Here is a 15242-nt window from a genome sequence, read left to right as displayed (position 1 = left end):
TGACATGTTTGAGTCCCTGCGACCGGATGTTTTGTGGCTGTTACACAGGCACAAAACATGCGGGGATTTCCTGTGTTTGTCAGGCAATCCCCGCATGTTTTGTGGCTGTCTAACAGCCGTGAAACATATGGCCGCGAGGACTAGAACATGTCATTCGAGCACCCGATTTACTGGGTGCATACCTGAGCACCGTAGGCAAACTGAGTACCGAGCACTTGCGCTCATCACTAATGTGTAAGTATGTATTTTTGTCACTGTGCAGACAACACCTTTGAAAGAACCACTGCGCTAGCTTCAGCGAGCCGATGGGTTGAAATAAATGTTGACAGAGAAAAAGCACTAAAGCAGATGGTTGGGTGTCCCCGTAGTCAGACTCCACCAATCAGAAACTGATGACATATCCTAGCAAGTAGGAAACCGCTTGTACATCACATGTTATTTTCTGATGATACAGTACATTTATAATTATAAACCTATTCCACATGTTGTACATAGGTTTTATTTTGTGTCATTTTGTGTCCCCATAGATGCAGCAAAAAAGCTTGAAAAACGCATAGTGGGCACACAGCCTTACAATCTATGCAATACATGCAATGGAAATCAAATTACGGCTGAATAACGATAGATGTCATATCTCTTTATACATAAATACCCCATAAAATAGCTTTACATGATTGGAATTTCATTTGCAAAAATATGGGGATTTTTCCAATGATTTATGTAATTACATTATTGCAGTGGTGCATTTTCTTATGACAAATAATTACTTTTTATTTGATAATGAATTTTTCATTCAAAAAAATGGAGTGTTGATGGGGGCTAAATACTTCCAATTCCCTTGCAAATCTCGTTATGAGTTGATGGGAGGAATCTTATGTTTTTTGCCCTGACAATCTTAACAAGGATATGATCTGGTGGTACGTCAGGTACATCGATGACATTTTGGTCATATGGCGATCCGATGTACCTGCCGTAACCGATTTCATCCATTAGTTAAAGATTTACGGCCAAATTTGACAATACGAATATCGAATTTTTGGATTTAAAACTTATGGGTCATCCTGACTCTATGGTTATGACATCTACTTTTAGGAAGGAGAAATCAGGTAATACCATACTGCACACCAAAAGCCACCATCCAGGACATACAACAAAAGCAATACCAATAGGCGAATTTAATAGAGCGAAACGTAATTGCATTAATGAAGCTCAGTACAAAAAGGAGGTAGAGGATATAAAAACTAGATTAAGGCTTAGAGGGTATAAAAATGAAATTTTTAATGCAGCAGAGAAAAAAGTATTGGATAGACCCCATTTTTGCCATCAGGATCATCATGACTCAAAACCCAAAAATAACAAAAACTCCAATCGGCTGACGCTGGTATTACAATACAGCAATCAATTTTCGCAAATAAAAAAACTTTTTTATCAGAACCTTGCAATTATAACACCGATCAGAAACTGATGACATATCCTAGCAAGTAGGAAACCGCTTGTACATCACATGTTATTTTCTGATAATACAGTACATTTATAATTATAAACCTATTCCACATGTTGTACATAGGTTTTATTTTGTGTCATTTTGTGTCCCCATAGATACAGAATATTTTCATACCAACATTTGGAAACGTGATAGTATCTGTAGTGTCATTTAGGTAAGTACAAACACTGACCTGTTTGATGTTATAGAATACGGAAAACTATAGGTTACTGATCCCAATGACACAGGGTTGTTTGAAGTGGCCGATCCCTTTAATGATCACAGCGACTGCGGGGCAGTAAATTCAAAACTGTTTATCACTGTAGGTTCAAGTCTCTAATTTTCAATATGCCAAACCATATTTTATTTGTAACAGCCCGGGATCAGTGATCGTTGAGTTACAAATCACCTTTCTGAATGGCACTTTGGTCCCTGTGAATATTGCAGACATCCAAGGGTTGTTTGATGAAGTGAGGAAGACAGGCGTGCTTGGAAATCTGACTGTGGATATTTTCAGCATTACATTTAATGGTAAAGACGGATTTTGCCTGATATTTTCATACATCTGTTAATTAATTTCATTACTTTCTTTTACAGTGTTTGAATCTCAGTTCTTCTGCTACTAAACAGATTTACTAACATTGGCATTCTGCCATTCTAACCCAATAATTCATAGGCGTAAAAATTATTAAGAAACGCATGCTTTCTAATAAATTTGACAAATATTTGGCTGCCCTAAGAGATAAAAATCTATAAGTCGCAGAAGTAAATCCAGCTCACCACCTGCAGTTCCACACTTCTGGAGCACGGATAGCACCTGGGCAGGGCGCAACATCCAATAGAGAAAGCAGAAAAATCCAGCTCACAGATAAAGTCCAAAAAAGTGCATTTTATTTTCCAAGGTACATGAAGCAAAGATTAAAATTGTTTGTTCACAAAAAAGAGACTACAGGCATTTTTTGACGCGTTTCGAGCAGCAAGCGCTCTTTGTCAAGATGCCATCCAAGTGCACTTACAAGATTTAAAAACAATCTGAACATGTGCACACACCAATTTCCTGATTGCAAACAAATCAATTAAATCACAGGTGAGAAACCTCTGCAGCTAAACATATATTAGAATTTCCCATGCGTTGCTACAAAAGATCTAAATCTATTAATTTCTGTGTTACAGAATAACATTATACACAGAGACATTATGATAATAGTTTACATTGCCTCTATATTTTACTCTGCAATGTAAGGAATCAGTATTAAATACATTTCATGAAAAAAATATATTTTTTTCAGATAACATATAACATTTCTTTCTGACTCTTGCTTGTCTTTATTGGTGTGATGGTTCATTTTCCACATGTATTAGATTACTTTCCTTTCACAAGATATTTATCTCAATTATATATTTCAAAGTCAGTGAGATCGCAAAGGGTTTTCCACTAGATTTCATAGAAAAGAGAAAAAGAAAAAAGGTTAATGCATGCAGGATTTACACATACTTCCAAATCAGCACTTGCAAAATGTTCACATGCTTATAGTTCAACACCTGCGATTTAAGTATCACATTGCACCATTAACTCTTTAGAGAAGGAAGGACCTCTCCCTGTAGTGCTGTATTCACACTACAATATCCCCAACTGGTTGTTTAGATTGGGATTTTGTAATGATATTGTAATTAAAAAATCAGACAAAGGGGTGGTCTATGGTTGTAATGAATAGAGAAGATTACTGTAAATTGATACATGACACGTTAATAGATGAGAACACTTACACATCATTATTACGGGATCCAACTGAAGTATGTAAAAATACAATTTTTAAGATCATTGAGGAGGGGTTTGATCTGGGCATATTTAATAAAAAAGAAAAGGAATATTTGAAAGTAGAAACTCCGGTGGTGCCTATTGTATATGCTGTACCTAAGACCCATAAAAATCAGTCTCCCCCCCCCCTCCTATGCGCCCCATTGTCTCGGGTATTGGTTCTTTGGGTGAGAGGCTGGGGAAGTGGGTTGATCTGCTCCTCCAGCCTATCGTCCAGAGGACCCCCGGGTTCCTCAAAGATACAGCAGATGTTTAAGGGTATGTGCCCACGATGCAGAATTGAAGCAGAAATTTTCTGCAGCGTTTCTGCATGTTCTTGGCAGTAAAAACGCTTGCAGATTTTACACGTATTTTTGCAGCGTTTTTACATGCGGATTTGACTTGTGTTTTTGAAATGCATTGGGACCTCAAATCCGCATGCTGAAACGCACAAATAATGGACATGCTGCGGATTTTTCCGCAAGGAAAATCCGCTGCGGAATATTCCGCAGCATGGGCACAGAACATGCAGATTTTCATTGGGGATCATGGGGCACGTATTACCAAGCGTTTTGCAAGCGTTTGCAGAAATTCGGCAGCAAAAACGCTTGAAAAACGCATAGTGGGCACACAGCCTTACAATCTATGCAATACATGCAATGGAAATCAAATTACGACTGAATAACAATAGATGTCATATCTCTTTATACATCAATACCCCATAAAATAGCTTTACATGATTGGAATTTCATTTACAAAAATATGGTGATTTTTCCAATGATTTATGTAATTACATTATTGAAGCGGTACATTTTCTTATGACAAATAATTACTTTTCATTTGATAATGAATTTTTCATTCAAAAAATGGAGTGTTGATGGGGGCTAAATACTCCCACTCCCTTGCAAATCGCATTATGAGTTGATGGGAGGAATTGTATGTTTTTTGCCCTGACAATCCTTACAAGGATATGATCTGGTGGTACGGCAGGTACATCGATGACATTTTGGTCATATGGCGATCCGATGTACCTGCCGTAATCGATTTCATCCATTATTTAAAGATTTATGGCCAAATTTGACAATACAAATATAGAATTTTTGGATTTAAAACTTATGGGTCACCCTGACTCTATGGTTATGACATCTACTTTTAGGAAGGAGAAATCAGGTAATACCATACTGCACACCAAAAGCCACCATCCAGGACATACAACAAAAGCAATACCAATAGGCGAATTTAATAGAGCGAAACGTAATTGCATTAATGAGGCTCAGTACAAAAAGGAGGTAGAGGATATAAAAAACTAGATTAAAGCTTAGAGGGTATAAAAATGAAATTTTTAATGCAGCAGAGAAAAAAGTATCGGATATACCCCATTTTTGCCATCAGGATCATCATGATTCGAAACCCAAAAATAACAAAAAATCATATCGGCTGACGCTGGTATTACAGTACAGCAATCAATTTTCGAAAATAAAAAAAACTTTTTTATCAGAACCTTGTAATTTTAACGGAAGATGAAATATTAGGCAAAATTCTAAGACAGGGCTGTAGAGTAGTTTATAGAAAAGCACTGACATTGGGCCAATCTCTTTCTCCTAGTTCAATAAATAACCATCATAAAAATCCTACCAATTGGCTGAGTACTAAGGGGTACCACAAATGTGGAACAAAATAATGTAAGACCTGTCAATATTCATCAAAAATATACAATTTCACAGATAGTGAGAATAAAAATTCCTTTGATATAAAACATTTACTAATTGTAATTCCACCCATATAATTTATATTATGGAATGTGATGAATGTAAACTTAAATATGTTGGAAGTACCATTCGCCCCTTTAGGGTAAGAGTAAGGGAACACGTTCAGGATATGAAACTTCGCAATACACTAAAAAGTATGTCCCAAATTTCAAAACATTACCGGGATAAACATCTAGGAGATACTACTACAATTCTGAAAACGTATGCTATAGAGAAGGTTTTCAAGCCTACAAGGTGGGGGGTGACTGGGAGAAGAAACTCAGGGACAGGGGCCGTGTTGTATTTTAAGTTAAACACTAGTGATGAGCGAGCATGCTCGCCACTGCTTGGTACTCGCCCGAACATCTCAGTACTCGAGATGCTCGGAGCTCGCCGAGTACTTTTGCACTATTTAGAGCACCAATCATGCAGGGATTGTCTGACACTCACTGTAATGTCACAGCCATGGTGATTGTGGCATTACAGTGATTGCCCAAATCGATGGGAACAGTGCTCACAGTGAAACATGAAAAGCCGGCAATTCAGCAGCGGCATACACCGATACCTGACAATTTAGAACAGAAAGAATAGAGCATCACACATAGATTAGATAGATAGAAACATGTCAGTCACATATATAATGACAGTGACAGTGTTGGTTACTGTACTTGTTATTTAGTGTTAAAATAAAGGATTTATTAAAAAAATAATAATAGTGTTTTTATGCACTTGCACTCTGCAGTGTCTCTCAAGGATGACAAGCTGGATGGCAGCGTTCTGCTACCATCCAGCCTGCCATCTCAATGCCATTCCAGCGTGGGAGAATTCTCCTGCTCAAGCGGTGACGTCATTTGCCGGCACCGCATGTGCAGGAGAATTCTCCCATGCTGTCAGTGACGTGCATGAGGTGAGCTGAGTTAATTGGACATGAACTCGGCTCATCTGGATGCCGTCACAGCCAGACACTGAGGAGCTTCACTGAGGAGCTTCTCAGTGTTTGCGACATGGCAAGCTGGATGGCAGTGTTCTGCTGCGATCCAGCCTGTCATGTCAATGTAGCAGAGCTGGAGCTGTCCTGGGAACCATGGAAAGGTAAGGATGAGGTTGGTTTATTATTTTACTTTTATTGCAGGAGATCGTTGGCTTCAGCTGGAATGGGTGTGACGGTAAGAAGAGTTTAATTTAGAACATTAAAGAATTGGGTCTTTATTTCCATTAGAGGACTTTATTCTGGATGTTTGTGCTTTTTTTAACTTTCACTATGGGGTTAGTAATGGGGGTGTCTTATAGAGGCCTCTCCATTACTAACCTGGGCTTGATGTCAGCTGGCATTATAAGCTGACATCAACCCCAACCCTATTACCCCACTGCCACCGCTACAGGGCAGTGGGAAGAGCGAGGCTAAGTGCCAGAATTGGCGCATCCTATGGATGCGCCATTTCTGAGGCAGCTGACGGCTGGTGTTTCTAGTCTGGAAGAGGGCCAATATTCATGGCACCCTTTCTGGGCTATTAATATCAGCCTCCAGCTGTCTGCCTAGCCTTTGCTAGCTATTAAAATAGGGGGGACCCCACGTCATTTTTTTGGGGGGTCCCCCATTTTAATAGCTAGTAAAGGCTAGGTATTGAGCTGGGGCCTGATATTAGTAGCCTGGGAAGCTCCGTGGGTATTACCCCCTTCCCAGGCTTCAAACATCTGCCCCAGCCGTCTGCTTAACCTCCGCTAGATACTAAAATTACGGGGAATCCGACTCCAATTTTTTTTTTAATAAATCCTTTATTTTAACACTAAATGACAAGTACAGTAACCACTGTCACTGTACTTATTATATATGTGACTGACATGTTTCTATCTAATCTATGTGTGTTGCTCTATTCTTTCTGCTCTAAATTGTCGGGTACCGGTGTATGCTGCTGATAAATTGCCGGCCAGCTTTTTTAAAGAGACGGGTGCATGAAAATCGGAGGGCACTAGTGTGCTCCAAGTGCCCTGCTATGTTTTTCATGCTCCCTCCTATATACCCTGCCTGCCTGTCTGCCTATATATTCTGCCTGCCTGACGTTTAATTGAGGACTGTTCCCATTGATTTGGGCAATTTTTGACCTTCAGCAGTCCGCCAGGGTGAGCCGCCAGAAAAATGCTCGAGTTTCTCATAGACTTACATTGGGCTCGTTGCTCGGGTCGAGCACCCAAGTATTCCAATGTGCTCGACCCGAGCATTTTAGTGCTCGCTCATCACTATTAACCGCTTCCCGATCGCCCACTGTAGATAAACGTCGGCGCTGCCTGGGCTCTGTGCAGCGCCGACATTTAAAAATGGTGGGTGGTCCCGCAGCGCTCAGGACGCCCAGGGTCCTGCAAGCGCTGCAGGTGCGGTGCAGAGCGATAGCTCTGACAGGGAACATCATCGGGACCTGATTGGATCAGGTCCCAGTGATGTTAACCCTTTGCTATCTTCTATATGCCGTGATCTATAGTGATCGCGGCATATAGAAGATAGTAAGAGGAGAGGGGGTCGTCTACTTACCTCTCCGACGAGCCCTGATACCTTCCAGGACCTGGCGTTGTTATGGCAGCTGGAGGTCACATGACCGCCTCCAGATCTGCCATATATGGTGTCCTGCTAGGCTCAGCCTGCAAGCTGAGTCCAGCAGGAGACACAGTGTGAAACTGTCAGCAGTGGTCTCATACAATGTAATATATGTCTATTACATTACATGAGATCAGTGATCAGAAAAATAAAAATTAATGTACCATACAGGGACTAAGTAAAAATGTAAAAAAAAGTCAAAAAAATGATTTCAAACTGTTAAAAAAAAAATCACAAAATAAATAAAAATAAAGAAATAAAATATTAAACCGATAAATCCGTATATTTATGCAAAAACAAAAAAAGTACACATATTTGGTATCGCCGCGTCCGAAACAACCCGAGCTATAAAACTGTCACACTAATTAACTCCTTCTGTGCACACCGTAATAAAATAAATAAAAAACGGAGCAAAAAAATATGCTTTTTCCTCATATCGCCAAACAAAAAGTGGAAAAAAATGTGATCAAAAAGCAAAATGGAAATAAAAATGGTACCGCTGAAAACATCATCTTGTTCTGCAAAAAAAAAAGCCGCCATACGGCTCCATCAGCCGAAAAATAAAAAAGTTATAGCTCAGAATAAAGCGATGCAAAAAAAATATTTTTTCTATAAAATTGTTTTATTGTGTAAAAGCGCCAAAACGTAAAAAAATATACAGTAAGTGTAGTATCGCTGCAAACGTACTGACTCGAAGAATAATGCTGCCTTATCACTTTTACCACACGCAGAATGGCATAAAAAAACCCTCAAAAAACAATTCCTGAATTGTTGGTTTTTGTTAATTTTACCTCCCAAAAAACGGAATAGAAAGCGATCAAAAAATGTCACGTACCCAAAAATGGTACGAATAAAAATGTCAACTCGTCCCGCAAAAAACAAGCCATCACATGACTCTGTCGGCCGAAATATGGAAAAATTATAGCTCTCAAAATATAGCAATGCAAAAACTAGATTTTGCAAAAAAAAGCGTCTTTTAGTGTGTGACAGCTGTCAATCATAAAAACCCGATATAAATCTGGTATCTCTGTAATCGCACCGACCCGAAGAATAAAGTAATCTCATCACTTATACCGCACGAGGAACAGCGTAAAAAATAAATAAAACCAATTCTTCACCTGCTACTGATTTGTTTATTATGTCTCCCAATGTGCTCACCACACATCTAGATAAGTTCCCTAAGGGGTCTAGTTTACAAAAGTGTCACTTGTGGGGAGTTTCCACTGTTTAGGCACATTAGGGGCTCCCCAAATGCGACATGGCATCCGCTAATTATTCAAACAAATTTTACATTCAAAAAGTCAAATGGCGCTCCTTCCCTTCCGAACCCTGCAGTGTACCCAAATAGTGTTTTTTCCCCACATATTGGGCATCGGCATACTCAGGAGAAATTGCACAGCAAATTTAATGGTGCAATTTATCCTGTTACCCTTATGATAATGCAAAATTAGGGGATGAAAAACATTTTTGTGGGAAAAATGTGAAAATTTTATTTTTACACCTCAATATTATAAACTTCTGTGAAGCACCTTGGGGTTCAAGGTGCTCACCACACATCTAGATAAGTTCCCTAAGGGGTCAAGTTTCCAAAATGGTGTCACTTGTGGGGGGTTTCCACTGTTTAGGCACATCAGGAGCTCTCCAAACGCAACATGGTGTCTGCTAATTATTCAAACAAATTTTACATTCAAAAAGTCTAATGGCGCTCATTCCCTTCCGAACCCTGCAGTGCGCCCAAACAGTGGTTTTCCCTCACATATGGGGTATCATCGCGCTCAAGAGAAATTGCACAAAAAATTTTGGAGTCCATTTTTTTCCTGTTACCCCTGCGAAAATAAAAAAATTGTGTCTAAAGTAACATTTTTGTGAAAAAAGTTAAATGTTCATTTATTTCTTCCACATTCCAAAATTCCTGTGAAGCACCTGAAGGATTAATAAAGTTCTTGAATGTGGTTTTGAGCACCTTGAGGGGTGCAGTTTTTAGAATGGTGTCACTTTTGGTATTTTCTATCATAAAGACCTCTCAAAGTGACTTCAAATATGATGTGGTCCCTAAAAAAATGTTTTTGTAAATTTTGTTGGAAAAATGAGAAATCGCTGGTCAACTTTTAACCCTTATAGCTCCCTAACAAAAAAAATTTTGGTTCCAAAATTGTGCTGATGTAAAGTAGACATGTGGGAAATGTTATTTATTAACTATTTTGTGTGACATATCTCTCTGATTTAAGGGCATGAAAATTCAAAGTTTGAAAATTGCAAACTTTTCAAAATTTTCACCAAATTTACGATTTTTTCACAAATAAACGCAAGTGATATCAAAGAAATTTTACCACTATCATGAAGTACAATATGTCACGAAAAAACAATCTCAGAATCAGGGGGATCCGTTGAAGCGTTCCAGAGTAATTACTTCATAAAGTGACAGTGGTCAGAATTGAAAAAATTGGCCCGGTCACGAAGGCGAAAACAGGCTCTGGCGCGAAATGGTTAAACACCAGATTACCCCTAGATCTCAATCTCAGGAAAGATATTATGTTTCATTTTTAGTTTTTCCACCCTCCTTGTCCCTGAGCTTCTCTCTTTCATTACATAGCCCTGTTAGGGTTTTTTATTTATTTATTTTTTTCCCCCTAATGAAGGGCGTAGGATATCGTAGTGTTAATATTGCCCTCTCCTGACGTCCCTGGTCAAATGACTAGCAAGGAGTATTGTGGTCTAAATATTGTCTTCCCATGACATCTCAGCTTAAACGATCAGTGGGGCACATTGTAGTGTGAACACTGCCCTTTCATGGCATCTCAGCTTAAATGCTGTGTGGTCACTGTTTTCTCATGATATATCAGTGCAAATGAATAGCGAGGAACATCGTAGTGTGAACATAGCACTTATTGCTCTTTTGTGATGTCCCAGACCAAATCACTAGTTGGGGTACAACAGTGTGAATAAAGCACTATAAGGGTATGTGCACACGATGCAGAAATGAAGCAGAAATTTCTGCATCATTTCTGCATCTCCCTGGCAGAAAAAACGCATGCAGATTGTGCATGCGTTTTTCCTGCAGAATACATGCGGATTCACATGCATTTCCGCATGCAGATTGACAGGCGCTTTCCAGGCGATTTTAGCATCACCTGGAAAGTGCTTGACAACTAGGTCACACTATATAAATCCATGCAAACCTCAAACAGCATGGATTTATATAGTGTAACTCGAGAGAGTGTATATACTTACCTCCGATGGCCCCCGGTGTCCTGCTCACTCCGTTCTCCCGGCAACTTTAAATTGAAAGACCTGCCGACGTCAGCGTCACGTGACCCGTCACATGACTCTGACGTCAGCGCAGGTCCTTCAACTCACTGCAAGTGCCGGGAACCAAGCAGGAGCGCTGCGCGGGCCGACAGATGGTAAGTATATATATATTTTTTATTTTATTCTTGTTTTACAGCTTTTTTAATGGTACCTGGGTGTGGATGAGACTCTCCTCTCCTCCACACCCGGGTACCATCCGCACATTAGAACGCACCAATTACGCAAGTACAAATGCAGTCTTGCGGTATTGGCGCGCTCTAATGCAAGTCAATGGCGGCGAAAACGCCGCGTTTACGCAAGATTAAGGCTATGTGCACACGATGCGTATTTCATGCGTATTTTGTGCGGAAAATTCCGCAGCGTAAATGCATGAATTACGCATGTTAGCCTTCTGCCATGGTCCCCTATGGCATTCCGCAATTGTAATGCCCACGATGCGGAATTTTCCGCAGCGTTTTGTTGTGCGGAAAATTCCGCAGCATGTCAATTCTTTGTGCGTTTACGCATGCGGAATTGCCATCTACAATGCAGTAGAAAACGCAAGGCAATTCCGCATGTGCAAAACGCGCGAATTACGCGCGAAAAACGCATGACAAATTCCGCATGCGTTTTCCAGGAAAAAGGACATGCGGAAATGAAGCGGAAATTTCCGCTTCAAATACGCATCGTGTGCACTTAGCCTAAATAACATGCTGCGGATTTTTGAGCACAGCGTTTACGCTGCGGAAAAATCCGCATCATGGGCACAGCACATGCGGATTTCTATTGGGGAACATTGCTTCCCTTCTACCATGCGTTTTTCATGCGTTTCCGCGGCGTTTACGCAACTGTAAAAACGCCGCGGAAACGCATGAAATACGCATCGTGTGAACTCAGCCTAAGTAGAGGTTTTTCCTCTTCTGTAGAGGTACAATGTGATATTTAAACTGAAAGTGTTGATCCACAAGCACCTGAAAAATCTGCAAAAATCTGCATTTGCTGTTTACAAACATGTGAAAATTTTGCAGGTATTAACCTGTTCCCTTTTTGTTTTCCTTCTTCAAAATCCAGGGGGGGAACTTTTTGGAGTGTACTGGGTTGTATAAATATAACCTGGACAAATATCTTGTAAAAGGGAATCAATTTAATACATCTAACATTATAGTGTGAACATTGCCCTTTAAGGGTATGTGTCCACGTAGCGTTTTACAAGCGTATTTGATGCGGAATTTCCGCAGCGGAAACGCTTGTAAAACGCTAGGTAATCCGCACCCCATGGTCCCCAATGAGAATCCACATGTTCTATGCCCATGCTGCGGATTTTTCCGCAGCGTTTTTGATGCGCACAAAAATCCGCAGCATGTCAATTAATTTTGCGTTTCCGCAAGCGGAATTGCCTTTTCAATGCAATAAAAAACGCAAGGCAATTCCACATGTCGAAAACGCGCGATAAACGCTTACGAAATTCCGCATGCGTTTTTCCGGTAAAGGACATGTGGAAATGAAGCGCAAATTTTCTGCTTCATTTCCGCAATGTGGGCACATAGCCTTATGCTATTTTAGCTTAAATGTGGTCTTAATATTGCTCTCCCATGATATTATTGGTGCAAATAAATAGTAAAGGATATCATAGTGTGAACAGAGCACTCATTATTATTATTATTATTATTATTATTATTTTTTATTATTAGTATTATTTTTTTTTTTGGAATGTCCCAATCCAAACGGACTAACTGGGGATAGCATAGTGTGAACAAAGCACTACAGGTGGAGGTTCTCCTTCTCCATAGAAATCCCAATCTAAACAACCAGTTGGGGATATTGTAGTGTGAATACAGCACTACAGGGAGAGGTCCTTCCTTCTCTAAAGAGTTAATGGTGCAATGTGATACTTAAATCGCAGGTGTTGAACTATAAGCATGTGAAAATTTTGCAAGTGCTGATTTGGAAGTATGTGTAAATCCAGCATGCGTTAACCCTTTTTCTTTTTCTCTTTTCTATGAAATCTAGTGGAAAACCCTTTGAGATCTCACTGATTTTGATATATATAATTGGGATAAATATCTTGTGAAAGGAAAGTAATTTAATACATGTGGAAAATGAACCATCACACCAATAAAGACAAGCAAGAGTCAGAAAGAAATGTTATATGTTATCTGAAAAAATATGTATTTTTCATGAAATGTATTTAATACTGATTCCTTGCATTGCAGAGTAAAATGTAGAGGCAATGTAAACTATTATCATAATGTCTCTGAGTATAATGTTATTCTGTAACACAGAAATTAATAGATTTAAGGCTGTGTGCCCACGATGCGGATTTAATGCGTTTCCGCCGCAAACACGCATTAAAAACGCTTGGTAAATTGTGTGCCATGTTTCCCAATGATAATCCGCATGTGCTGTGCAATTATCATTGTGCGTAAATGCGGCGAAATCGCTGCCATTGACATGCATTGAACCGCATAACATCCGCATGTATACATGTATGCGCGGATGGTACTCGGGTCTGGAGAAGAGGAGACTCTATTGATGCAGCATTTAAAGCAGCATAAGTTGGTCACACAATATAAATCCATGTCAGTTGCATGGATTTATATTGTGTGACCAACTTGTCACGCACTTTTCCAAGTGATGCTCAAAATCGCTTGGAGAAGTACTTGAAAAAACGCATGCGGAAATGCATGTAAAAAACGCTTCTTACTGGCAGAATAAACGCATGTTTTGCTTCCAGTCATGGCATCACCCCTTGTGAGGGAGGCAATGCCACTATGGCAACCGGGCCCCTGGGGTGCCATATTCCCCCCGAGTTAAATTCAGTATTCCCGGACTGAGGATACCTTTAGAATTAACAATTAACAACAATAACAATTCACATTACAAATTGTTTGCGAAGGCTCAAAAAGGCAAAAATCACAAAAACCCAACAAAAATTGGTAGCAGTCACTGCGGCGCTTAGTCTTTACGCCACTATCCGGGAATTGTCGATACCGATAAGGTTGGTTGGTGGGAACCGCCTTAACCCACTTTGTGTATTGTCCCTGGGCGTGGCTTCAGGGCACTCTGTCGGTGGGCCTGGTTTTCGGCCATGCCTGCTGTTTATTTTCAAGGCCAACACTTAACTTTATTCAACATTGTCCTGACCACACCTACTCCTGTGGTCCATTTGTCCATAAATGTAATAACTATATAACATATACTGTTATTTTATTACACTTTAGTCCCTATAACGGGCAGGGAGCTGACCTATGGTACTATGGGTTGATCTACGCAGTACCTTTGTTGCCAATGACTTACCCAGGTCTCTAGTGTCTACCGCTTGTGTGGTGGGTGCACGGGTGCACTATTCACTACGCTTCTTGTGGACCTACGTAGTACAGGTACACCAGATTGCCTTCTGCGAATTCCTATACTCACCATGGGACTGGCAGATTCACCGCTAGCAGGGGGTAGATTCACTTGTTCCACTGCTGATGAAGCATCTGTTTCTGTGGCCGACTGGTCTCTCTGCTGTTCTAGAGTCTCTGCGGCTTCTGGTGAGGCTACTTTGGGAAAGGTCAGGACAGGTACCACGATTGCTTGGTTCACCTGCGTCCAAGACCGGGGAAATTCTCCAAGGATGGTTTGAATGGTCTCTTCCCCCTTTTCTGTGTGTTGGGGGCTGTTTTGGTCTCCCTCTTGGTGTCTTAATTGATCAGGGCATATCTTCAGGTGGTCTCTCGAGACTGCCGCCGAAGTCTCTCCTCCATCTTTACTGCTGAGGCACACCTTGGTGTTTTCGAAATTTGAAGGTAAGACGGTGTATGGCTTAACCTCCCACCGATCATCTAATTTGTGAACTCGTCTCTTCCTTTTGAGTACTTGTTCTCCAGGTGACAAGGAAACTGCAGGTGCGTGCTGATTATAAATTCTTTCCTGCCTCTGTCTCGTCTGGGACAAACTTCTCTCTACACATTCTTGCACATTGCGGTATTGTTGCTGCCGCTCCATATCCCAATCTGCATCTGGTGATGTCTTCTCAGGTGTTAAAACTCCCATGTCTAAGTCAATGGGTAGCTTACCAGGTCTTGCCCTCATCAGGTAGGCAGGTGTGCAGTTGGTGGAGTTCACCGGGATGTGGTTATATAGGTCTACCAAATCCGGTAACTTCTCTGGCCACAGGCTACGTTCTTCAAGGGGCAATGTCTTCAACAGGTCTATTACCCCCTGGTTCATTTTCTCCCATAACCCGTTGGTCTGGGGATGATACGGCGGCGTCCTTATTTTCTTGCAGCTGTACAGGTTACAGAATTCTTGAAACACTTCTGCTTCAAAGGCTGGACCTTGGTCAGTCAG

General features: G+C 40.5%; 1 protein-coding gene across 1 annotated transcript in view; it reads left to right on the top strand.

Annotated features, from left to right (window-relative positions):
• LOC141157717 (uncharacterized) overlaps positions 1-15242 on the top strand; it is a 99170-nt gene that overhangs the window by 61098 nt on the left and 22830 nt on the right. Inside the window, exons 6-8 of the mRNA XM_073645263.1 lie at positions 263-351; positions 1600-1658; positions 1860-2014. Coding sequence (XP_073501364.1) covers positions 263-351; positions 1600-1658; positions 1860-2014 — 303 coding nt within the window. The remainder of the gene's footprint in view (positions 1-262; positions 352-1599; positions 1659-1859; positions 2015-15242) is intronic.

Source organism: Phyllobates terribilis, unplaced genomic scaffold (genome assembly GCF_046119375.1).
Source record: "Phyllobates terribilis strain yellow unplaced genomic scaffold, ASM4611937v1 Scaffold_8__6_contigs__length_399053987, whole genome shotgun sequence".
In the NCBI taxonomy this organism is placed as follows: domain Eukaryota; kingdom Metazoa; phylum Chordata; class Amphibia; order Anura; family Dendrobatidae; genus Phyllobates; species Phyllobates terribilis.
The sequence above is the reverse complement of the archived record's forward strand: the minus strand, read 5'-3'. Positions and strand labels throughout refer to the sequence as shown.